The sequence below is a fragment of the Mustela nigripes genome, chromosome 1 (assembly GCF_022355385.1).
Source record: "Mustela nigripes isolate SB6536 chromosome 1, MUSNIG.SB6536, whole genome shotgun sequence".
Classification (NCBI taxonomy): Eukaryota; Metazoa; Chordata; class Mammalia; order Carnivora; family Mustelidae; genus Mustela; species Mustela nigripes.
Window position 1 is genome coordinate 18,052,037 of NC_081557.1, and position 26,902 is coordinate 18,078,938.

A 26,902-nucleotide genomic window follows, 5' to 3' on the forward strand; every position below is an offset into this window, starting at 1 on the left:
CCCCTGGGGACAGAAGTGTGCCACCCAGAGAGCAGGGGACTTGGCAGCCCCTTGCATGTGTTGGGGAGGGAAGGGCTTGTTCCGGGACATCTGGAAGAGCAGTGGAAAAGGGACACTTGAAGGCTTGGGGAATGGCTCTTTTCACTGTATGAGGGTCAGGCGAGGAGAAATCAGCTCCAGATCTCGTGGCACTGGGGCAAGCAGGGGCCTGGGGAGAGAAGGGAGCAATTCTAATGACTGGGGCTCCAATTTCCTGCAGTGGGCATGGTTGCAGGGCATTCAGACCCAGCAGTTGCCATCCCGCTGCTCAGGAAGATAGACCTGGACGGGGCAAGGATCTCTATTCGTCCCTGTCACATTCCCAGCTCTGGGCTTTACAGTTTCCAGAGTGAGGAAGAACAAGAGCCAGGACTCGTCCCACGAGACCCTCCGGGAAACAGCACCAAATGACCAGGACAGCGGACCATCTTAGAAGCTTCTGCGGTCTCTCCCAGGGCTCTTGGGCACTGTAGGAGGGAGGCCGTGGTACCTAAACAAGGCCGGATGGGTCGATAGAAAGAGGGTGACAGATTCACTCTCTTATAAATTACTATGTGACCTTACGATGCTCGACCAACTCTGAACCTTCACCTCATCTGCGAAACTAGGAAAACAAGGACTCTCCCCTTGCTCAACGTCCCAGACACCTGTCCCAACCACAGAGCTTCTCTGTACTTCCTTCCCTCGGCCAGGAGAGAAATCCCTGCAGATGGTCACCATCAGGGGACTGGAGGGAGGCCAGAGGCCTGGGGTCAGTCCCGCTCAGGCTTTTGCTAGCTGTGCCATCCCTCGCCGGACATGTTTCATTAACACCTACCACGTGCCAACCACGTGCCTACCACATGCTTACCACGTGCCTACCATGTGCTGGGTGCTGAAAGCATAAGAGGGAACACGGACGGACCTGCCTTGCCTGGAAGATGGCTGTGGGCCCCGGGAGACAGTGTTCTCAGCAGAGGGAACCCAAGTGCGAAGACTCTCCTGCCGCAGGGGGAGGCAAAGGGACCAGTGTGACCAGAGGCTCCAGGTGAGGCCGGGGACGTGGGAGGACCAGAGGCCGGGACACAGATCAGGCCATTTTCCTAAGATCACTGGGAACCCCATAAACAGCAATGCAGGCTAGAGGTGAGGGTGGGTGATGGAAGCGTCTCCTAGGCAAGCAGGCCCACCCCTGCGGAGCTGCAAGGGGATGATGACTGCCTTCCCATATGGCTGTTGGGTTGTCCCATGTGGGAACGTGGTGGATATTTTTCATGAGCACAGACAGAGGCCTTCCTCGGCTGCTATCGGCAGGTGGGGGCCCTCACCCCTAGTCTCCCACCGAGAACAAAAACAGCACCCACAACAAAAAATCACCTCTCGTCCTTAAAACAGCATAATCGGAAATAAGAAGGGGAAAGCTCAACTTCTCTTTCCCAATCTTCCCAATCTGAGCCCCAAAGGGGTCATTGTCTAGACTCCTCACTCGGGATGCAAGCTCCACTTTACACTTCTTAGACATGAATCCTCCACATATTTTCCAGACCCTCTTCCTTCTCCTTCCTGCCCGGAAAACACCCGACCTGGCTCCCCAGCCAATGACAAGTATCCTCATGGTATTAGGTAACTCGTGCTCCTCTGGGACTTCAGGAAAGGAGAAGGCCCAGAAGGTCGGCCCAGCTCAGGGACCCAGAAGAGAACAGCAGCTGGAGGAGAGGGAGACCTGACCCCATGCCTGCTATAGGGCAGTGGGGTCACCGCCAGTCTGAGCAAGGGTGACACCGGCTGTCCCGGGGAGCAGCTCAGACCCAACGTTGTGACGTTTGAACTTGTTACAGAGATGGAGGCACTGGAGCCATCTTTTGCGGGGCTGGGGGGGAGGGGCGTGTCCCTGACCACATCTCTGTTTTGTGGGAATTGTGTACCCCCACCCATAGGATTGGGCTCCCTGAGGCCGTATTTATATACTTGACTGAAGGTCACAGCTGACTGGCAAAGGAGATTTGGGTAGCCGGGGCTAGACCAATCCAGTGCCTTCCCCTGAGTGGACACAGCTCTGTCGTAGAATCCTACGACTTCTGGTTGAGGTCCCTTGGACCAGCACATATGTCCTGAGTTCCTGTTTCTTCACCTGGGAAATGGGAATAGCACCACCGACTACCTACAGAGCAACCCTCTGGATGATCTGATTCAGAACACACCACACAAAGTCCCGGGCCTGCACCTGGTACGTAGCTCATCTTCCTACTGTTGATACAGAATGGGAAGAAAGAGGCAACCATGGGGGTCATTTCTCGGTGAAAACACATGAGCTGCATGTGTGACGCCACATTTGGTCACGTGCAAACCAAAGAAATGAACACAAGTCTGCAGAGGGAGGGGGAGAGACAGACACTCGGTCCAAGAGACACCGGGCAGGGTCTTCCCAGCGTCGGAGAGACAGGGAAAGACCAGCAGGTGGCGATAGGCTGGCAGCTTTGGGGTCTGACGTAGTCTTGCTTCCACCTGTAGACTTGGGATGCCCACCTGCCCCTAGGGAACCTTCTAGTGACTGTAGTCTGGCTCCACTCACCTGCAGGGGGCGCTTGCTGTCACATGCTCCTTGTAGCTCATGGGTGAGGAGGGAGCGTGTCAGCTCCCTGAATGACAGGACCCTGGTTCTCTGGCAGCAACCCCCCCCCCCCCCCCCAAGCCACGTCCCCCCACAGCTGGAATCCCAGCACGGAGCACAGCCTTACAGGTGCAGCAAATGAACACACGCTCTAAGGAACAGGAATAATGACACTCTAGCGTAAGAGCTGAGCTAAGGTGCCTAGGTCACCCAGTCCCATCCCCGTGCCATAGGGTCTCTTCCTAACCCACCTGCAGGATGAGCAGCATCTGGACGATGGACGGGGGCGGCGGGGACCGGGCCAGCAGCAGCACATCCCCAAGCTTCACCTTCAGCAGCACCAGGTCACGGAAGCCCAGCAGGGAGATCTGACGGATGGTCAGCTCCTGGCCCTGGAGAGGAGAGAGGGGGCAGCACTGGGAGGTGAGAGCCAGGTGGACAGGCCACCAACACAGGGTCCAGGATGCCCAGTATGAACAGAACACCAGGATGGGACAAGACAAGGTATGCGCAGAACTTGGGGAGCAGGGGCGATGGGTGCGCGGGGGTGGATGCTGCTAAAGAGTCAAAGACTTGGCCCTGGTCCTCCCCAAGGAAAGCTTCATGTACAGTAAGGCGTGACTCGACCTGCCTGCATGACCCAAGATGATATAAGACACATAAATGGGGACCATGTTGTCATGAGTTTGGTGGGGGGAGGGGCGGTCAGGGAGGAGGAAGAGAGAGGAAGATGGGGGGAAACGAGAGAAAAGATCCACACCCCACCCCACCCCCTTCCAGGCTGCTTCCTCAACTCTGTTCAGTACGTGAGCACTTAGCCTGCACCAGGCCAAGAAGGAAAACACACAGACGAGTCTGACCACGCAGGGTGTGGGTGGGGGCTGGAAATAAGTAATAATCCTAAGAGCTGACAATTTACTAAGCTCCAGGGGCTAGGCAGGACTTTCAATATTTTAGATGGAACTAACACGATTAATCCCCACCCTTCACGATAGGTACTGGTATGAAACCTACTTCACACACGAAACCTCTTGAGCCCAGAGTTATGGTTCTAGCCCCAGGGTAGAGCCGGATCTCAAAACTTAACTCTTTGATTTTAGGGCTCCTGAAGTTTCTTAAAGCAGAAAGAGAAAAGAGGGTCTCTCTCCTAGACTCCCCTCTGCGCGTATACACACCGCACACACCAAAACACGGGGGCTGTTCTTGGCAGAGCCGAGGAGGAGATCGGAAGGGACCTGTGAAACAGGATGTCACTTTTCATCCCTTTTCTAGCATCTACATTTCTAGAACTCCTCAGGGTTTCCCAGAAACACACAGAGTGCTTTTGTCTTCCCTGCATTTCTTCCTCTTTGCCCGCTTCTGTCCCCAGAGACACACACAAGCGCCCCTGGCACTTTCCAGGCTTGGGTCAAACACCCCTTCTTTGACTGCCTTCCCCACATGTCTCCAATGGCAGCGGTGCTCCCCCCAACTTTGCCTTTTCCAAGGCAATGCAGTCCACACTGACCTCTGACCTCATAACTATCTGTACCCTCGCTCCCTCTCCCAAGTTCCTTTCACTTTCTAAGGTAGGAAAATGAAGGCAAGCTTCCACATCCTTGAACACAGTAGGTCTTCAAAACCCCGTCTGCCCACAGAGGAACTAGGTCTGACACAGACACCTACCCAGACAGGGGCTCTAAGGAGGATCGAGCTGACCTGACAGACATCTGGGTGTGTTACTAGCAGCAATGAGGACCCCTAACTCCAGGCCTCTCAAGGTGGGGGCGTCTGGGTCAGCAGCAGCACTTGGGAAACTGTGTGGGGGACAGGGGGTGGACAGGGGCAAGTCAACTATCACTGGAGCTTGTAATTTTCCAAGAGAAGCAGCTGGTAACATCCCAGACCCACACAACCGGGATCCTGCCTGGATATATGTCAGTGAGGGCCCTTCTTGGCCATCCGGTGACCGCACCAAGGCCACGCCCACTCAGATGCCACACTCCCATTCTAACCACATCCAGATACCCACACCCTGGAATTCCGTGCTCCTGGGGTCCTAAGACAGACACTCAGGTGTACACACCCCCTCCAGTAGAATTGCCAAATAAAACGGAGAATGTCCAGTTGAATGGGAATAATTTTTTAGTAGAAGTATGTGCTAGATTTTGCATTATTCATTGTTTATCTGAAATTCAAATTTAATTTATTATCCTATAATATTATTTGCTAACTCTGGCCACACTATCTCCCAGGTTGGTCTTCTTAGGACCCAATGCGGGCCTAGGAGTGACCACTACCAGGAGGGGAGACGTCTGTGGGGATTGGAGATAAATGACCCCATACACGCTCCAAACCCTCTCAGAGGGGCACAGGACGGAGCTGAGGAGGGGATGAAGAGACCATTGAGGTAACGGTCAGAGCTCTTCTGGAACTACTCGGGGCAGGCCAGAAACGGGATACAGACTCTGTAGGCATAACCTCCCAATTTTTAGATATTGATATATATTTAACAGAATTCCAAGTTCCCATACAACACCATCCAGAGCAAGAAAAGCCTGTGGGCCCTTATGTCCAGCACACGTCACTGCCAAGGGCTGTGCTGCTGTGGGGCCCCACACCCGCCCTTCAACAAAGCCCCCATGAGATCTGCACCTTCACCCCAGCGGGCAGACCGGGGGCAGGATAAATGGAGGATGGAGATGTGAATCTTGGGGAGAACAATCTATCAGTCAACCTGACCGCAGGGGTGTTCACTCTGACTGGGCAGTGACCAGTCCTGTTAACAGCCTCTGCAAGAAGGTGGAGGAAGTCAACTCAAGTGTTAGAATAAGCTCCGGTCACAGAGTAAGAATACCAAGGAGATGCTGCTCATTTTTCGCTGGAAGTCCCATATTTTGCAGATGCAACAGAGCTCTGCCCAGAGAAATGAAATGAGTTCGCCCAAGCCCAGCTACCAGTGTCCTTTCTGCTCCCTCCTGTGGCTACTCGTCTTCAGGCATCCATCCTTTATGGAAGGCAAGCAACATGATTCCCTTCCCACAATCTGGGACAACAGCATCCGTGGGCTTCAAAGAAAGGGAGGGGGGGAAGAAAAGAGAAAAGAGAAAAAAGTCTCCCTGCCCCATCTTCTCTACTTCTGAAACAAACCGCTCCAAGAATATACAGGCAGACTCAAAACCAAGAGCATGACGAGAGCCTACAAATTGCTGGTTAAGCGGGCACTCTCCCTTTGCTTGAGGTTAGATGCTAAACATAGACCAGAGAGCCCTCCAGAGAGCACCGAGGTCCTTAGCCAACTCAGGCGCCCAACGTCCTGCCTCTGCCCCGTTCACCAGGAGGCCCCAGCTGGCCAAAGGCCAAGGAAGGAGACAGAGCGCCGAGGCCGGCAGGAGGTCGTTCCTCAGTGAGACTGACCTGAACTGGATAAAATATTGCCTGCAGGGTGGGGAGAGTCTCAGTGAAGAAGTGGTCCCACACTTCAGCCAGAGCCTCAATGCGATTTTCACCTACACGAGGGCGAGAAGATGGGAGGGGAGAAAGAAAGAAAAGAATTGATCATTACTTGCAGGACAGGCAGAGACAGTCCCGTGTCAAACGCAGCTTGGGGACAGGGCAGCTTGGGGACAGAGCTACAGAAGAAGCTCCTTATCTACATTTGCCCTGGGAGGCATTAGTACAAGTAAATGTGGGATTAGATGGGAAGACTTCATGGAAAAAAAGACAAATAAGTCTTCTATCCCCCGTGCCAGAAAAGGGAGCTGAAGTTTGGAAATCACAGGACCATTGTGCCATCATGGGAATGGTTACAACATTCTCAGGCACTGCGCTAAACAACTTATCTCTAGGTCATTTCATGAGTAAACTCATGACTTCATTTTATAGGCTCAGAGAGGCCAAGGGTCTAGCTCAACATCACACAGCGAGAAGGCAGAGCGGGGATGCCAGAACCCATGCTCTCGACAGAGTTAATCGGGGAGGATCATGGGCACAGTTATTTATTGTTTTCATTTTCAAATCATGAAAACACTGTTTTTGTTTTTTGTTTTGTTTTGTTTTCTATATTCCGGATTGGAGCTGTCAGTACAGGGAGAAGAAAGAAGGGCCTAGAAAGTACCACTTCCACCCACTGGTTTGCAATAACCAGAGGCCAGGTGGACGGTGGGACATAGCACATTCTGCAGTGGTCACCTGCAAGACACAGGACCCACCGGATGCTGCGCCTACTCTTGCCCCTGGGACCCAGACCACGGTCAGGCACCAGTCCCGGGCTGCCTATACACGGGTCACCCCAATGCCACCGGAAGGCGGTGCCAGAAACTTTGCAACTGCAGGAAGGCGGGCACGGGCAGAGAGAGGGGCCCGCACAGTGGATGCTTTTTAATGACCTAGATGACAGAGCTGATTGAGCACTGTCTTTGCTCATCCGAAGCAGAGAAACTGGGTCGGCCAAGATTAGACACCGAGAGATGCACTTGGCAAAACCCTGCCAGTTCCACTGAGCAGATCTTGAAAGATTCATTGAGCATCTTCCGCCTATTAATTTAATGGACAATAAAAGCAGTGGCTGAGAGAGAGCAGAGCAAGGGCATAACTAGCAGTGAGCAGGGCCGAAGATGTGCCGAGTTTGAAAGGTCAGAGAGAAACACACTAGGGGGGAAAATGCAAATCCATAGCACCCCTTTAATTTCCCTCCTGGACTGCTAATTACAGTCGGTTGGAATTGCTTATTGACTTCTCCGCCCCCTCCACTAGAACGGGAATAAGCGCGTGAGCCCTGTCCGTCCTGCTCACCATTATTATTTCTAGTGCTTAGCACGATGCCAGACGGATCAATAAATCCATTTTTGGGAAGCTTTCAGTAAATGAATGGCAGGGATCAAGTGTATAGGTTTTCCCAGACGCTAAGGCCGGTGCGTGAAAGGTGGTTACCATCTAGTCTAAATATGGGACAGGGCAGAACAGGACTAAATAATTCGCTCCGACATTTTCCTTTGCTCTCAGATCAAGAAAACCTCTAAAACGTGGGCATTCTGGTGGGCAGGGGCAGGAGTCTGTTTCCTTCTTCTGCAACCTTACCCGTGACCTTTCCCTTTGACCTTTGGGCCCTACTATGTGGATTTTACCTCAGCCCTTAATGCTCACCATGATCCTTCACACCACAGGGCTTTTGCACGTGCTAGTCCCTTTGCCTAGACTATTCTCCAGCCCTCACCCCACACTTTGCCTGACTTACATTTGTCTGTCCCTCTAGTTTTAGCTCCAATACTGCCTCTATACCAAAGTCCAGCCCACTGGTCAAACCAGTGGAAAACCTATGGACTATAGTCTTGGTACCTGTTGCAACTACAGTTTTATAGTTGATGAGGATTTGATAAGTACCTCTCTCCACCACTGGTTGTGAGCTCCACGAGGGCCTGGAATCCTACGATGGTTTTGTTCAGCACAGTGTCCCAGCACCTAGCAAAGTGCCTGGTACGTAGTGGACTAAAAATCAACGTCTGAATGCACAAATCTTTCCAAACGCAGGCTATGCTAGTTCACAGCAGAGAGGAGTTGAGGAGGTCAAAAGGAACATCTGAGATGTACTCATTCTGGTACCCAAGAACAAGGTGAACCCAACACCTGGATAATGTCCTTCCCAGGAGAAAGGGCTCCTCCAGCTCCTTTACATGATGGCCTGTATCCTAAGCCTTCTACGAGGCAGACAAGCAGAGGCCTTCTGGAAATGGAGGAAGGGAAGGGGACCCCTGCAGGTCAGTGCTGGTGCCTACGGACTCTCCTCCACCACCAAGACAGAACGCTCATCGGCACACAAGGCAATCCTCCCGCTTAGCAGCAGGAAGGCACCTCTCCTGGGAACCTGGGTCTAATTGCTGCCTTCAAACTTCACAGAGTAATGGACGTTTTGGAAAGCATTCAGAGGAGAACATCAGACAGACACAGGCTAGCAAAACAGGGTAACCCCGGGGAAGAGAGTTACGAGGAAGTGACTTCACCTTCAGAAAACAGCCCAGAGGACTCAGCTTCCTGCAAAGATGAAGGGCGACTGGATGGAAGGTTCTAGATAGATACCCTACAAACACTTAATGGGCCACGGGAGTTTTGACCACCGCATGACTACTGAAGGGGAATGAGAAACTCCTCACGGTCAAGGTTGCTAAAGCTTGGGGAAATGTCACTGGAATTATCGTGACAGAGCCTGCCCGGAGAGGAGCTGTGTGTGTTGGTTCTGCGGCCGTTATGCTGCAGGTGCATAAACAGGGAGGTCTGTTCTATGAAAGGATGGGTACTAACCGTGGTTTCTGAGCCAGAGGATCCGGGGCACCTGGGTGGCTCAGTGGGATAAGCCCCTGCCTTCAGCTCAGGTCATGATCTCAGGATCCTGGGATCGAATCCTGCATCAGACTCTCTGCTCGGCAGGGAGCCTGCTTTCTCCTCTCTCTCTCTCTCTCTGCCTGCCTCTCTGCCTACTTGTGATCTCTGTCAAATAAACAAATAAAATCTTAAAAAATATAGCCAGAGGATCCTTTTAGCTGAATAAAATATTTCTTGGAGGTGTAGTACATAACATAAAAAGTGGGGATGTTCGGAAGACAGGCAAGGCCCTTGCAGGTTTTCCACAGGCCCCCTGGCTGTGCGGTAGAGCCGCTCAGACGCCTGGACGAGAGCAGACCCAGGCAGAACACCCGGCCCAGTGCCCCGTAGGGTGCTTGGGGGGCAGAGGCACAGAACCTCAGATGACCGGCATTCCTGAGCTTTCACTCCAAATGTATTTACAGTGAGCATCACTCAAATGAGAGGCCCTGAACTTCCCTTTAAAAGCACCATACAGCTCCGATTTTGCTCAATATCCTTTTCATGAAGCTGATTTTCCAATTTCCAGGAGCTTGGGATAACTCCCCACATGACCTCCAAGCAAATATCATGGCCAGAGACCATGTGCTTCTCTTCCCTCCCTTTCTGAGGCAGCCACCTCCCACGCTGGTGTACCAGCCTGACCCCAACATGCAAAAGGGGCACAGACTTCTTCTCATCAAGGCCAGTCACTTAAAAATAAGGCCTTGGCCAGGGGGGCGCGGGGCACCTACGTGGGTTGAACACCTGACTCTGGAATTCAACTCAGGTCATGATCTCGGGTTGTGACATCGAGCCCCGAATCAGGCTCAGCACCGGGTGTGGAGCCGCTTCGGATTCCTTCTCTCCCTCTTCCTCTGCCCCTCCTCCCTGCTTGCATGAGGGGGCAAAAAAGAGCACACCCTCCTGCCCACTATGTCTGTGTCCAGTAGTAAATCTGTAGTAGCAGATTGACCTCCAGGTAGAAGTTTCTAGGCTAGAGTAGGGGGAAAAAAAAAAAAAAACATCTGTAGACCTACTACATGCCAGATAATGGGGTTACACCTATTATATTCCCTACACTCCCTTTCAAAATCATATCATTTTAAAAATGATTAAAAAAAAAATCCAAAGAAACTAGAAACTTGCCAAAAGTCCCCCAAGCAACAGGTGGTGATCTAAGATCAGGATCCAGCTTCTCAGGATCCAGAGTCATGGGGCTGGCCAATTCTTGCCTTGGTCCCACCTCTCACCTCTATTTGGTGCCTCTCCATCCTGTCCCATGAGGAACCTTCCTTTGCCCATCTTATCAGACCTCATGCAGCAGGTACCTGCCTGGTATACAATCCCCAAAATGGGTAGGGGCCTCGTGAAATAGAAGACCTCAAGAAACATGAAAAAGGCCAATTGAGAATAGCCTGGATCAGACCAGAAGGAGCGGCGTGGCAGGATCTGGAGTGTAATCAATCCCTGCCCAGGAGACCGCCAGCACGCCCCCGGGGAGAACCCTCAGCAGGGTCTCTGAGAAGACCACCCCGATTCCACAGGACTTCTCAAAATACGATCGGACTCGCACTGCCACGAGCAGCCGACTGTAGGCGAGTGCGGCCGCCTGGCTGGAGGAGACACGGTCGGCGTGAATCACTCCCTTGGAGCCCGCCACTTTTGGACAGAAGCATTTCAGCTGTCCAAACACCAGAGGCTGAGTCACAAAGCCCGCTGTACGAGGGCTGCCTTGTACTTGCCTTCGCACAGCTTAATCTTCTCCTCCACGAACAACAGGCCTTTTGCAAGAAGCTGGTTCTGTCAAGAGAGAACAAAGAACACAAGGGTTGGGCTACTGCACAGAGTGACAAAACCTTCTTCCACTTCCAGTGGCTGAGGGCGCCGGGTTCTAGGCACTGGCAGGCTCTGAAGCCTCCAAGTCTGAGGAGACTTTTGTCCTCTTGGAGGATCAGGCTTCGGGAGAAGTCAGCGAGACATCCCGCAGCAAAAGAGGGAGACAGGGGCGGAACCCAACCGCCATCCCGTTCCTCCAAGCAGGAAGGAGGTAGGCCTCGCGCTTGGCTGGCCCTGTGGCACCCAATATCCTTTGAGCCCTTAATCTAAACTCAGAAGAGGGAGCGCTGAGGTAATGGGAAATTAGGCAGAAATATTATTTTTTAAAAAAGATAAATTGAGGGTTTCTCACGCTAGCATGAAAGAGACTGTGTGTAAAACTTCAACCAGCTGTGGGTATGTGTCCGTCAGTGAGCGTGTGTGTGTTAAGCTGTGGAAAGGGAGAATAAGGTTAAGTCTTTTTTCTTTTACTTTTTTTTTTTTTTTAAGATTTTATTTATTTGACAGAGAGAGACACACAGTGAGAGAGGGAACACAAGCAGGGGGAGTGGGAGAGGGAGAAGCAGGCTTCCTGCTGAGCAGAGAGCCCGACGTGAAGCTCGATCCCAGGACCCTGGGACCATGACCTGAGCCACGGGCAGACGCCCACCGACTGAGCCACCCAGGTGCCCAGGTTAAGTCCTTTTTCAATCGCACCTAACAACTGCTGAGTGTTCTGTGTATGTCAAAGGGTTTACAGCCTTCATTTCACCTAATTCCAACCACCTTGAAAGTCTCTTCTGGTTGGTGCCATCACCCTTACTTGGCTGATGTCAGGAAAGACACTGCCTACAGGCGACAGAGCAGAGCTTCCTGGAGCCAGAAGCCATGTTCTCTCCACTCTGCTTTGCTGCCTTCCGGCAAGTCTTCCCACCCAGACCCCTTCCTTCCCTTGAAGGGCTACAGCGGGTCCCACAAGAAGTAGAACAGCCTCTCCACATGTCACAGAAGCTCCGAGAACAAGGACGTGCTGGTGCCTCTCCACCTCACCCCATATTATCAGATTCTCAAAGGCCTATGTTTATGGCATAGGGGGCCTGTGGGGATAGGACTCCTACACAAAAAAAACCAATGCATTTGTTAGTATACTCCTTTATAAAACCCTACATGGCCATGATGACAAGAGCATGCATAGCAGAGGGGAAAAAACTTAGATGTCAGATGGGTTCAAGTTCCAGCTTGGCCACATTCTAGCTGTGTGATCTTGGCCTTACTTTCCCTGATTCTTGAGTTCCTTATCTGTAAAATGGTACCCAACCAGCAATATCATAGAGTTCATGTAAGAATTAGTCACTGTAGGGCGCCTGGGTGGCTCAGTGGGTTAAGCCTCTGCCTTCGGCTCAGGTCATGATCCCAGGGTCCTGGGATCGGGTCCCGCATCGGACTCTCTGCTTAGCTCCCTCTAATCTTTTCTCCTGCTCATGCTCTCTCTCAAACAAATAAAGTCTTTTAAAAAAACAAGAAAGATAGGATGTAACTTCAAAAAGTAGCCAGGCACTGTTTGGTTTCAAGATGGAACCCCAAATTCAAGTCAGAGCGACATCTTAGGGGAGAGCACCAACTCTGTTGAAGGACGAAAATAGCAATTCCTTTACAAAGAACGGCAACAAACAGGTAATTAAGGGGAAACCCCCACTGCGTCTTCTCCTTCCAGCCCAGCAAACATTTCCCAGCAGCTCCTGGGTCGGAAAGCAAGAAGCCACCACGGCACCCAACTTCAGCTCTCAGAAGCAAGGCTCTGGGACAGCTGAGCTGGACAGGAAAGGGTTCCAGAGGAGCTTCCTGGTGGCAATCGCTCCATCGGCATGTTTCTGGGCAACTGGGGCCTCAAGCCTCTGCGTGGGTCCCTTTCCCCCATCCGGATGAGGTTCTCAGAACAACTCTGGGAGCTCTGTGCAAAGGCTCCTGATGCCATGACTCCCTGTCACCACCTCTAATACAGCACGGATGTCCCAGGCTTTTTCCAAAACAGCCCTACAAGCCTCAGAAAGCTCACGTCTCTGCGATACACCCACAGATGAGATCCAGCGCCCCTCTGAAGGCAGCTTTCGTGAGTGTGTTCCATCACCGCGGTCATGCACATGTTCAATGGTCGGGGAGAACCGGAAGTACTGGGAGGTGGAGAGAGAAAAAAAGCCTCATCTTGGTCCTATCCTGAGTTAGTCAAAGAAATGAATTCAAACCCTATATCCTCTGTGCTAGGTCCTTAGGGGTGAGGAACGTTTCTTAGTTTAGTGCCCATGGCTCTGAGAAGTGTCCCAAACACAGCAGATGCTAATAGACATTAGCTGAGTGTCCATGTTCCCTGTTTGGGGGGTAAGATCATGTTGAACTTTTAAGAAATCAAGATAAGTGACAGAATGTGTATAAGAGGGAAGAAAGGGAAAAACAGTCTCCCTAAATTTGTTGACATTTCTTCATTTGGTAAAAATCACTTTGTCTGGATCTTAGAGGATAGACTTCTTTAAAAGACGGCCCAGACTCTCCTTCCTTCTCTCTCTTACATCTTCCCCCTTTCAAGGAGACACTTGGGGGAAAAAACAAAACAAAACATTTTTTTTTTTCTTTTTCAAGTAAAAGAAATTACTTGTGGATTATAGAGAATGAAAAAGAAAATTTTCATTTTAAAATTCTCATGATAGGGGTGCCTGGGTGGCTCAGTGGGTTAAAGCCTCTGCCTTCAGCTCAGGTCATGATCCCAGGGTCCTAGGATGGAGCCCCTCATTGGGCTCTCTGCTGAGCAGGGAGCCTGCTTCCCCCTCTCTCTCTGCCTACTTGTGATCTCTGTCTGTCAAATAAATTTTTTTAAATCTTTTAAAAAAAAAATTCTCATGATACGCATCATGGCAATCCTTAACTTAGACCAAATAGAGCACCAAAAACAGGCTCGGGAAGGGACTGAAGGGAGCATCTAGTCATTCTGCCGTCTCCCCAGCTCTGTGGTCAAAATCCACTGGTCACACACTGCTCTGATGGTGTATGTATGGACCTTTCCAGGAAAGGAGTCTCCAGATTTTCTTCAGCATGTGTGCATGGAGGAAGGATCTTTGGGGCCAGCCTAGCCTACAGCCCCCACCTCCTTTGGAGAAGCACCTGTCATCCACTTAATGGACCTGTGCCCCACTGTGCAAGTTCAAACCCCTTGACCCCAGCCTGTAGCGTCAGCTTAGCCAGCTGGCCTGGTTCCAACCCTACCCCTGACCCAGGCCTCAGACTGAGCCAATTGTATCTCCTGGGAATCTGCAGTCAGGCAGGACCCTGGGGAGGTTAGGGTCCTGTGTGACTGCAGGCCTCATGGTCTGAAGGGCCTCCCACTTGGGTTCAGTGCCCTGCAGTTACCATTTCAATTCTTAATATTTTTATCTTTGAACTTGTGTATTGTAAGTGAAATTGGATAGGGCTAGGCAGGACGTGCCAAGGCCTGGGGCCTCAGCTCCTCTGTGGTCCTGCCTCTTAGCACCTCCCCAGGAGGGGTTTTCAGCATCTGCTGTCCCCGCGCACTGGTGGCTGACCCCGATGCAGGGTCTTCTTCGCCCTGCCCACCTCCCACTATCCTCCCATTCCCAATGGTGGAAAGGGTCTGGCCGGTGGGCACCCAGGCACAGGTGCAGGGAAGGGAGAGTTGGGTGCCCGCCTTGCAGCATCTCGGGGAGGGGCCTGGTGGCAGCCCTCCCCTCCCAGGGCTCACAGAGCTGTGCCTCAAGTGCTGGTGGCTCAGCGTGGGGGCGGGGGGTGGTGGTGGTGGTGGTGGTGCACATTTGGCCACCCTTGATCTGTGTCCAGAGGGTGCAAAGGTTACAATCTCTTCAGAGGTCACTTGGCCACCGTGGGTTACAACAGCAAGCCCACAGCAAGACTGATTTACCCACCCTGGCCATGACCAATTTTTTATTTTGCACCGGGCCCTGTAAATGATGAAGCCTACCTTGTCTGTCTATCACTTTACCTAAGGATATGCCACCTGACATCTGTGAGGCTTAAGGCTACTGAGACCTAAAAAAGTGGGGGAGGGAGGAACCAGCATTGAACTGGGCATCCATTGTGCACAGCCTGTCTTTCTAGGCACCTGTTCTCCCTGGAACTCACCTCACCGCACTCCCAGCCCTCGACAAGAGCCCGACTCCGGAAGGTACCGAGTATCTGCTCGCTGCGGGCAGTGTGGGGCCAGAGCTGGAAAGAACCTAACTTTCCTCTGGTCCTACTCTCCACCCCATGGCAGCAGGACCACCACCTCCCCAGGCCTAAGGCTTCAAGCTAATAAAACACATTAAACAGCAGCCACCTAGGAAACGACCCGGGTGGGACTTGGAACCAGGGTCCTGGTCACCTACTGCTTCACCCCCACCCTGGAAATGAACTTAGCCGTGGAATACACGACACTTTGTTGAAGTGGCAGACGTGGCTGGGTGTGAGAAACAGCTGACTTGTCTATTTTTTTCTAAGCCATCAGAAAATAGGCTGCCCACAGAAAAGTAAGGTCCAGCTAGGAAAATGCAAAAAACAAGGATGTCTGGGGAAACGCACTAGAATCACCCAATCTTGAGTGGGCAGGACAGATTCGCCCCATCCTGCCAAGGGGATCATGGAGGACAGGCAGGAGGAAGCAGTGGAGGGCAGAGGAGAAGGTGGTCTTGTCACCAGTGCACACCTCCAGTCCACTCCCACCGGAGGGACTCAGGAAAACAGGGGACCCGTTAGGCTTGGGGGGGTGGGGAGAAGGCCATGGACCCCATCTTCCCAGAGGAAAGAACTTTCCACAGAGCAGGAATTCTGTAGATGCTAAGGCCGCCGGCCACCCTCTGCTTCTACTGCTTCAGCCGTGATGATGGAAGGACAGGAGAGTTACTTACTGGTTTTCACTCTTGTCAGGCACTGTATTAAACCCTCTGCATGCACTAGCTCATTACACCTTTGCCAGAAACGATGCCTGTTTTACAGATGAAGAAATGGAGGCTTGGAGAAGTAACCAGCAAATGCAAGACCAGAACTGGCACCCAGGTTGGTCTGAATCCAAACCCAGGTCTTTCTCCCATTCTATGCCCCTGGTTTATTTTAGCAATAATAATAAAAGATACAAAGACACAAATCACCATATGCTGACTGTTCCCTTTATACCAAGCACTTTGCCAATTTAACAACTCCTCTAGGAACCACAACCTTTTGAAGTCGGTACCATGATTATAACTAGCGTACCACTCCGAAAACTAGGCTCAGAGAGGTTGAGTGACAGGCCTGAAGTCACCCAGCCAGTAAGGGTTCCAGTAAGGACCAGGATCCAGATGTGCCTGGCGGAAGGGCTGGTGCTTTCAGCCGTCCTGCTCTCCTGCCCTGGCACCTGGCGAGGCTGCTTACCTCCTTGCCCACAGGGGAAAGCAGAGGAGATCGTCTTCCGGCTCTACACCTGCCAGGAGCAGTTGGCTTAGCCACCTCAGGTGAGGTCACTCAGTCCTACCACAAAGCCTCCATCCAGCTGGCTCATTCCTGATGCCTGACCCTGCTAGCAGCGTCCCAAATTCTGCTTCTCCAAAAGTAGTTTCTCAGGCCTCCCTCTCTGCGATCCACTCACTGTCTAGCAAGGCCAACACCTGGCTCCCCGGCAGATTCCAATCCCAAACGAGACATTCCTTCCGACCCCAGAGGCGTCTAGAAGCACGCCCCTCTGCCTCCGGAGAACTTGCGTTACCCAACAATCCTGCTCCACGCATGTTTCCAGCGATACCAAGGTCTACAGAGGTTCCTGGCGCTGGCACCCAGCCAGTGATGGACATGGTGGGCCACCTTCTTCTCTCCCCTCGCAACTCTGCAAGTACAGTCATCGTCCCTAAGGACGTCCACATTTCCTGTGAACCTCAATACCTTCCTAGATAAGCAGCGAGAAGGCTCATAAACATGACTCACCCCCAAGCCTGGAGAGTTCCTAATAAGCCAGTCCTGATGTGTGTTTTGCACGTATGTGTTGTGGGGTGTGTGTGTGTGTGTGTGTGTGTGTTTGTGTGTGTGTGTGTGAGGGGGCGTGATAAGACCAGACAGAAATCCCCAGCTGGAGTGAGAAGATTTAAAACTCAGTACAAATGCCAATGCTTCATTTAGCCCTGCTTCAGGGGTTACTGAGAGGGTGTATTTGGGGTTTTAAAAAAAGTTGTTTCACAAGGAAACTTGGAACAGTCCATGTCTGTTTCACTGGACACAAAACAAATGAAAATTAAAAACACTGAAACTTCTCTTCCCTGGGGCATCCTTGAACATTTAAAGTACAATCCAGAAGATTTTTCTTCTGTGGCCAGATGGCCTGGGTTTGGATACCTGCTCTGCCTTTCCCTAGCTGTGCGATCTTGCACGCCCTCCCTTCTCCAGGTTTCGGTTGCACAAGAACAAAATCTTCCTCATCAGCCATCAGGAGGAATAAGGGACATGGCCCAGGGGAAAAAAGGTTTAGAGCGTCTCTCAGAAAGTGCGCAGGCATCACAAGCATGGACAGCGGAGCCCAGGGCCCACACTTTCTGCTTCTGTGAGTCTGAGGCGGGGCCTGAAAATTTGCTTTTCCAACACACTCGCAGGTGGCGCTAAAGATGCTGGTCCAGGGACCACACTCTGAGAACCAGGGGCTTAAAACAATGCCTGGACCATGAACCTGTGAAAATGTCAGCCATTGGAACCATTATTGCTTTCGTCCTCCTTAGAGCTCTTCGCCAACCTCAGAGAAAGCTGCCCTGGTGCTTTCCATGCCTAACAAGTATTTCTCAGCCCTTCCAACTCAGTCTTTATTCCTCGTGGCCACAAAGCGGCTGCAGTGTCTCCACATCCGAAAACTGTGTGCATTTCCAGCAGCCCCCCTCCATCGGGGCCCTGAGCCTGGCTGCTGCCTGCTCTATGGGACATCACCCAATTTCATACATAATGGTTTCCTGAAAACTCATGCAGAATGAGACACTTGCATGATATAAGGCAGAGTTCTGCTCCTGTAGAGCTAAGAAGGATTATAAAATCCCTAATTACACCCCACCTGCACCTGACAGACTTCTAGCGTTTCGCACCTACGCGTTCCTCGTTTCTCAACGGAACGTGCAGTACGCCAAGGCCAATGGGGCTAAACACCCGCCACGTCTGCGTGCCTGTTGAGTTTCCTCTCGATCTCAATTATATGAAGACTTACGGTTATCAATTTCATAGGACCCATCTTTTCCATTTATCTTCATAAAATCTGAGACAAGTACACTAAAAATATTCAGATAATTGCAGGGGTTTCAGGTAATTGCTGAGGGGATGAAGTACGGCAGAGCTCCTGAAGGGTAACCCAGAGGGCTGGCAGGTGGCCCCCCACTGAGAGTAGCCTGAAGCATCCAGGGTCCCTCTCACAGCTGCCAGATGGGTACCACTCCCTTCTCTCCCCTCCCAGCAGCCAAGAAAACCTTCTGTCCCCCCCCACCACCGCAATACTTACAAACTCCACAGTGCCTTTCTTCCACATACTGGCCAACTCCAAAAGGCAACCTGCACCGGTGTTCTCATCTAAGGGCATCGTCCCCTCCCCTCTTCCTTGTCTTTTCGCTGGAGCACAGCCCACTTGTCCAACGCCCCATCCCTTGCTAGCCTCTGTCCTCCTGATCCCTTTTTTCCATTTGGGGAATCCCACTGGTTGGGGAAGACTTCCCAGGCTCCACAAAGAGGAGCTGAAACCTTTCTTCTCTATTCCAGTTGGGTTTGTGGGGAAAAAAAATCACACGCAAGTGATTTTCCCCACTCTTGTATCATCACTCCACCCAACTAGCTGTGGATTCCTACCGGCGCCATCTTTGTCCCCTACAAAATCTACTGATTCCGGGCCTCTCTGGAAGCCTTTAACCATCCATGCAGGTTAAGTTAACGCTAGCGTTTCAGTTAACGCTACATGGTGTAGGACCCATGTGGCTTCACCTACATCCCTGTTGTGTCTGCATTCTCCAACTCCACAGGGGCCATGAAGCTTCCAGGGGTCTCCCCCCTCGGCTCTGCCAGGTGCCATAAGCCCTCAATGAACCTTCCCTGATAACGAGGCACCAATGAGGAAACGGGCCTCCTGGGACTCTTACAGATATGGGTAACAGGGGGAGGTATTTATAGCAAATGCTACCAAGCCATCTATGTATGACCTTTTGGCATTAGGGTGACTAAATGTCCCCCTTTCCTAGGTACTAGCTCATTCAGAGCCACTGAGGATAGACAGTGTTTCTGTATCAAGTGAAACTCCAGTTTCACCGAAAGGAATTTCACTTTCTGGGCTTAGGGGGAAGCTTACAGCATGGCCAGCAGATACAGGAGCCCAGAAAATGCTCTCTGCAGCTCCTCCCATCCCCATGCCCCACACCACCAAGGTGGTTAACCACTAATTAGGTGACAGAAAGACACAGAGCATTTCCTATCATCAGTTTGCAAAGTTATAAGGAACCAATTATCCCACAGAGCTGTCTCCATGACATGGAGTTCCCCTGGGGAACCCCAAGTCTCCTTCCAGGAGCAATTCAAAACAGAGGGCAAAAGAAAAATTCAATACTGGAAATGTTCAACTTTGGGGGGCCCATGTCTTCTGGAAATCTACCTGTGCTTCTGTGGCTCAGACGGCCTGTCTTCTGCATGTGCGGACACATGATAAGCACCGTGTTTCCACCTGCTTCCCCTCTGCCTCCACCTCAGGTCATGGCCATCATTCTTCACTGAAGATACCCTTTCATGACTCTTTCTTTAAAGCTACAACATGAGGGGTGCCTAGGTGGCTCAGTGGGTTGAAGCCTCTGCCCTTGGCTCAGGTCATGATCCCAGGGTCCTGGGATTGAGCCCCGCGTCGGGCTCTCTGCTCAGCGGGGAGCCTGCTTCCTCCTCTCTCTCTGTCTGCCTCTCTGCCTACTTGTGATCTCTGCCTGTCAAATAAATAAATAAAATCTAAAAAAAACTTAAAGCTACAACATGAGGGGCGCCTGGGTGGCTCAGTGGGTTAAGCCGCTGCCTTCGGCTCAGGTCATGATCTCAGCGTCCTGGGATCGAGTCCCGCATTGGGCTCTCTGCTCAGCAGGGAGCCTGCTTCCCTTCCTCTCTCTCTACCTGCCTCTCCGTCTACTTGTGATTTCTCTCTGTCAAATAAATAAATAAAATCTTTAAAAAAAAAAAAAAAGCTACAACATGAGAATGTTTACTTTCAGACACAGAGTCACAGAGAAGACTCAAGTGGAGATGTCCAGGTTGGGGGTCTGGGTCCCAGGCAATGGGTGTCCATGGATAAACGCAGATGGCCAGGAAGGAGTCATCTGTCCACAGAGAGGAACCCAGTGCGCCAAGAACCCATTCATCATCTTCTCGGGCAGCCACATCCACAGCATTGGTGTCTTACCTGTCCACCCCTTGGTTCTGTTCCTCATGTGTCCCCAGACCACCCCCCCTCCCTTGCTGGAGAAATGTTCTTCCTGGAGCCCATTCAGACTTTCCTTCTTGAAACTGTATCTGCCTGTAGAATGCGAAGGCTGGCCTCTAAAACCCTCGCTCCTGGATGCCCCTCCCCCTCCAGCCTCCCTCCTGGAGAGTTCTACTTGGTACAGCTGGTTTTGGGACCAGCCCATTTTTGAGCGGTGCCTAGCAGGGGGCTATCCAAACCCCGAATCTCTCTCCAACCACTTTCAGCCTTTGGCCATAGCCAGGGCCACTTAAACGGTTAACTCTTTGCAGACTACTTTTCTTAAATCCATCCACTTTTTAAAACACACACGTTTAAAAACGAAATTACAGCAACATCATTTCATAAATGGAAGGTAACTCAACCATCAACTCAACACACACGCACACACAAAAAAGTTGTGAAATCCTAATTAGCGTCCCTAGCTGAATGTTCTACGTTTGAGGCCTGCTCTGTCTTCCTGAAACACCATCGCCAAGTCCCACAGAAGTGTAAAAGACCCCGGCACAAACCAAGACCCTCTCTGGCCTAATCGGCAGCACTAAAGGAAAAGGAAGGGCAACACTTCCCAGCCACGAAGGCGAGTGTTCTTTAACGCCCTTGTCTCCACCATCTAAGATCATCTACCTGCAGCAGACAACCCCTTCTTCTCTCCCGAGAAACTTTACTGAGCATCTACTCTACGCCAGGTACTTTTCAGGGGCTGGGGAACCAGACACCTCTTTTTATAAGGGGCTCTGCTCCTCCAGGAGACTTCAAACCTACACTTTATAGAGACTGCTAGACAGCGCCCAGGCTAGCTTTCCCTCCAGTCTAGCACCTTACACTAAGGAAAAACCCAGATTCAAAACTGTGAAAATCAGCTCCTACCCCACACCCCCAGAGACTCACTATTTGCCAAGCAGTTTGTCTGATTAAGCTCTCGAAAGAAAAAAAAAACATGACGTGTGGTTATTAGTTAAGTGTTTGGCATACTTTGTAAGCAGCATTAACCACCCCCAAAAACCTCAAGGCTTCCCAGATAAACAAGTCCCCACCCAAATGCCCTTCCCCACCCATCCTAGGGTAAGCCCCCCATGCCAGAAGACAACTGACATTTAAAACCCAATTGAAACCACAGCAAATGCTGTCTATTTTAAATGTCAACAAGGAAGGCGGCCAGGCTGGCAGGTTCCTCCAGGACTGATTGAAAAACCACTTTTCTGGAGCTGGATTTAAAAATCAATCACCACAGACAGCAAGAGGAGAGGCTGAGGACAAGACTGACCTTTGAGTCAAGGGCAACCGAGATGATGCACATTTGTAACTCATTACCTCTTTCTTAATCTTTATGTTTGTCTCTCCCTGGACAGGGGCTTTCTTTCCAGCAGCTGAGACATCTGAGCCAAGTGAATTCCAGGCTTCCGCAACATCTCACTTTGTCCAGATTTACAGTGGCCATTTTCTGCTCTGCATGTGTATATGCGTGCTTGTGCATGTGTGTCTCAAGGGATTGACAGCTGTCATTCTTTAAAAGTGCACCTAAAGGGCTCCTGGGTGGCTCAGTTGGTTAAGTATCTGCCTTTGGCTCAGGTCACGGTCCCAGGGTCCTGGGATCATGTTCCATGTTGGGCTCCCTGCTCAGTGGGGAGTCTGCTTCTGCCTCTCCTACTCCCTCCCCCTGCTGCTCTCCCTGCTTGTGCTCTTTCTCTATCAAATAAATTAAAAATCTTAAAAAAAAAAAAAAAAGTGGGGACTCCTGGGTGGCTCAGGTCATGGTCTCAGGATCCTGGAATTGAGCTCCGCATTGGGCTCTCTGCTTAGCGGGGAACCTGCTTCCTCCCCCTCTCTGTCTGCCTCTCTGCCTACTTGTGATCTCTGTCTGTCAAATAAATAAATAAAATCTTTTTTTAAAAGTGCACATAAAAATAGAAGCTTGTAAAAGTAGAATCTTGGTTAAAAAAAAAATAAAAAAAGAGAATGCCTGTGTTTTTAAGACCTAAAACCTCTTTCAACTGTCTTAAAACTATTTTCTCCTACGATATGGAATAACATCACCAACCTGAAACCAAAATGTTTTCTGTTTTTATGTTACTTTCCCTTTAAAAGGGATGGATGACACCTTAGAATAACAAACATGCATACATATAAATTTAACGACCACGTTACTCTGTCTTCCTCTGTGCTCGTCTCTGTCCTGAACACTTGACAAACAATATCTAGTTAGTCCACAACAACCTCATAAGGTTTGGTCCTATTACCCCTGCTTTTATAGAACAGAAAACTAAAACACAGAGAGGTAAAGCAACTTGATCAAGGTCACACAGCTAGTACGTGGCTATGTCAGGCATAGTAATCTGGAGTCAGGTAATCTGGATTTAGGGGGCACGATATTGACCACTCCCTCCCCACTGTGTCCCCCCACTTCTCTCCCCACACACTCTGTGCTGAATGCTTTACAGGTGTTATTTCATGTAAACCATTCAACGACCTCTAATGTTTTTATTCCCATTTTACAGATGGGGAAAACAAAGCATCTTGCCCGAGACCACTCAGCTAATAAGTGAAAAGCCAGAGCTCAGACTTCACCAAAGTGTCACCTAGTCAGTTACTCAGTCAAACAATGTGTCCGTCCCCATGGCCTCCCCTGCCCCCATGAGCCTGTGGTTAGAATCAGGAAAACAACTTGTATTCGTCCTCTAACTGAGCCTGGAACCTTGAATTCAACAGCCCCGTAACAACAGGGTTTGGGATGTCAGATCCCCTGATCCAATGAACAGAACAGACCAGGAGACTTAGAAACCAGAAATAAGTTGGCTGAAGGGTACTTATAGTTATGGTGACTTAGATGCCATCCATGGGGGTGCGAGGGAAGGTAGCTAGAGCAGCAATTCTCAAAGGGAGGTCTGGGGTCCTACGGGAGATCCTCAGACCTTTTCCACATGGTCAAAATGATTTCCTCAGTTACCCTAAGCTACAGCTTACCCCTTTTCTTGTACCCCCTCCATGAGTGCACCATGCAGTTTTCCAGAGACGACAAGACGGGCCATATCACAACAACTGAACGGGAGACAGATACCAGGACCCGCTCTCCCCTCTGAGACCAGACGGAGCAGAGTCACAAGCCTAACACAACGCTGCTCTTCGGTGAGTTTATTCTGGAAAAGCTATCTTTCACAACAATGCTGTTTAGGCTAAGGGGTAATAGATCTATTATTTAAATGAATTAAATATTAAATTAAATAACAAATTAATAAAATAATAATAATAAAATAAAAACATATAGATGTATAAATATATATAATATATAATGCATAATATAAGTATATATAAATATATGTAAGTATATATTTATTTATAAATGTAGAAATAAAAAATAAAACAAATAATAATATAAATAATAAATATTACATATTAAATGAATTAAATATTTTAAAGTTTTTCAGGTTTCATTTCCAATAGGGTAAAGACCTAGAGATAACCCAAGAAAGTGGTCATTTGTAAGAGCGTAAAGGAGTCGTGAGACTAAAAAGCCTGAGGGCTGCTGCCCAAGACCATCATGTCCATTATAGGAGGGGAGGGGCCACACTGACTCTGCACCTTCTGGGGACTCGGTGACCGTAATTCTGGATGCTGAGGGAACGGTACATGCATCCACGTATTCTAGAATGACGGATACTCAGACCCACGCAGCTTACCTGGAAATAGTCCGTAATGAATGATCCAAGTTCACTCTTCAGCAGCCTCCTGGGGAGAGAGAAACACTGTCAAGTAGTCCTGGATGGAGTTCCCCAGGTCTTGTTCACAGATGCATGACGACAATGGAGTGCTCCCCAGTGGCACAGGGACCAAGGCTAGGTCTAAGAAGGGAGTGTGTTAGGCTCTCGTAACCCAAGAGTTCTTAGGGAATTCAGGCAATGGAAATCCTACAGGGGATCCAGGCAGCCACATCAGATTCTTTTTTTTTTTTTTTCTTTTTTTAGAGAAAGAGAAAGAATGAGTAGAGGGAGGGATAGATAGAGAGGGAGAGAGTGAATCATCAGCAGGCTCCACACCCAGCGAAGAGCCCAACACGAGGCTCAATCTCACGACTCTGAGATCACGACCCAGCCACTGGACATTCTAATAGGGTTGGTAGAGGCAAGCCCAGGGCACCTGGCTTCACGTGGAAGCGGGGAAAAAAAAAAAAAAGCAAAGAGGAGAAAGACCATAATTTTAGAATCCTCCATATTTGTAGACTTTATGGTTTAAACCACATCTGTCATACATTCTTCAACCCATGATTGTAAAATATGTGCGAGAGGAAGGTAATTATTAGCCCTCCTATGCAGATAGAGAAACGGAGGCTCAGAATAAGCCAGTGGCAGAGCTGAGACTCAAACCCAGGCCTCCTGCAAATTCAACATCTTTCCCCATAATCCCACCCGGCCTCTCCTCCAAATCCATCAGCTCATTCAGCTCCATGCCGTGGCTGGGCTGGTCTTGCTGCCCATCCCGGAGGGACTGAGGAAGTCCTTCAAAGGCGACGACAACAGGGAAAAGGGATTCTACTGACCCAGCCACAAACATGTATTGAGCTGTCCTTCACGTGCCAGACACTGTGGTGGCACCTGCTACCCGGAAATGAGCACAGGAGGTCTCGAGGCTCACAAACACACTCGCAAGATGACTTCAGAATCTCAAGAGCTAAAATGACTTTTTATTTTTTTATTTTTTAAAAGATTTTATTTATTTATTTGACAGACAGAGATCACAATCAGGCAGAGAGGCAGGCAGAGAGAGAGAGGGAAGCAGGCTCCCTGCCGAGCAGAGAGCCCAATGCGGGGCTCGATCCCAGGACCCTGGGATCATGATCTGAGCTGAAGGCAGAGGCTTTAACCCACTGAGCCACCCAGGCGCTCCTAAAATGACTTTTTAAAATAGAGGTCTTGGCACCAGCCCCTCTTCGCCCCATGACAGTCATGGGACTGGCCCCCCCGCTTTCTTTCATTGGATCCAAACAAGGTGAGAAAGCTAAAAACAAGAATAATTCATTCCCCAGACCTGGGGCGTTCCCTAGGGGGGTACGCTCTTCCCCGCTTCAAATGATGTCGCTGACCCATCCCACCAGTCATGGTCATGAAGGGGCAAATGCTCAGGCTTCTGACAACACCTGCTGGGTATCACCCCCCACCCCAACAATGTGTTCCCACATGTCGCTGGAGGAGAAACAGGAAGTCACAGCGAGGTATCATTAGGGGCAGACCACAGATGCAACAGGATTGCAAAAGAAACAGAGAGAGAGCTCCATGGTCCACATTCTCATACCAGAGAGACCCCTGGAAAGCTGCAAACACGTGCTGAGCTAGGAAAATACCTTCCTTGGCCCACAGCTGAAAATGTGCATGTGATGGATACTGCATTCTGAGACCTAATATCACAGGGGGCTCCTGGAAGGCCACCCCACAAACACAGCCCAGCAGCTCGCCCCGTTGTGGGCCTCTCTGACAAGAGGCAGGGGAACCTGCATCAGTCAGCAGGCCAAGGGCTGGTCAGTCACCAAAGTTCCTGGAGGCTAGAGGCGTCTCTCAGGCAGAAAAGAAAAACCAGTGGGGAGCCCCAGGTGCAGGCTTTAGAACAGGAAGAGTCAGGGAAGCCGCTTCTGACTGCTGGAGGGAGAGGCACCTCCCAGAAAGGTCTTCATGGCCACCAGGAAGCCTTGAAACCCAGAGGAGGAAGGCAAGCTTCTTCAAGGAGGGGACAAAGAAGCCCTAATAATAACAGGCTACCCTGAACAGAGCTTCCCAAGCACTTCTTGGGTCCCCGTGACACTGAGGGACAGACACGGCTTTGAGATCAAGTAACGGGCTATGGAATTGGTGTCCACGAGCAATCCGTGCTGGGACACTGCTGGTGAAGGTGTTCCGGGGGAAGCGTAGTCCTTTGAGGTCAGCTGCTATGGGAAGCCCTCCCGGAGCACCGTGGAGAAGGGACCCATGTCAATCGTTCATTAGACTGGATACGGTCAGCAGGTGATTACTGCCCAGGGTCGCTGCTGTGCTCGGAGCATCCCCACACTACCCAACTGAGGAATCTGGGAAGCATGGTCCCGGACTGGTCAAGGGAGGCAGAAAGGCTGCACCCACAGCGAGGGGAAGGTACAGCATCTTCCGGTCCCGCCAGGGCTGCCACCAGGCATGGCCACAGGCAGATGCTGCAGAGCATTGCGGAGAGACAAAGCTTGCAGGGGGGTGGGGACCGGCTGATAAAGGAGCAGAGGCTAAGGAAGGAACTTGACACAACCAAGACAAGGACAAACTTAGAAGCTTCAAAAAGACTGAAGCTTCTAAGACTGGAGCTAGAAGCAGCCACACCAGGAGCAGCACGATGGCGATGGAGAAGACTGAGCGGTGGAGCTCGGAGATGCTTCCACCAAGCTGAGAATGTGGGAGGACCCTCAGCCCTTTACTGAGGAGGAACCAGACAGAGGAATCTGCACGACAATCCGCCTTCTACCCTTTCAACCTAATTAATGGATTACTTCTGCTCGGGTATGGTAAGAGAACCAGACGTGTGCTCTTTCCTCAGTCCCGAGTTCAAACTCCTGTCCACTACGTCTTGTGATACAGATGAAGCCGAACGGAATAGACCCCCTTGGATCATTTAAGTCAATGTTCTGTTGTCCTGAGGAGGAGAGGGGC

General features: G+C 50.7%; 1 protein-coding gene across 7 annotated transcripts in view; it reads right to left on the reverse strand.

The window, feature by feature from the left end:
• Positions 1-26,902, reverse strand: part of PRR5L (proline rich 5 like) — a 144,161-nt gene that overhangs the window by 12,793 nt on the left and 104,466 nt on the right. For all 7 annotated transcript variants that reach the window (XM_059405566.1, XM_059405548.1, XM_059405556.1 and 4 more), the window contains 4 exons: positions 23,921-23,969; positions 10,690-10,747; positions 6,026-6,117; positions 2,881-3,021 (listed from right to left, as the gene is read on the reverse strand). In XM_059405566.1, the coding sequence (XP_059261549.1) occupies positions 2,881-3,021; positions 6,026-6,117; positions 10,690-10,747; positions 23,921-23,969 (340 nt within the window). The remainder of the gene's footprint in view (positions 1-2,880; positions 3,022-6,025; positions 6,118-10,689; positions 10,748-23,920; positions 23,970-26,902) is intronic.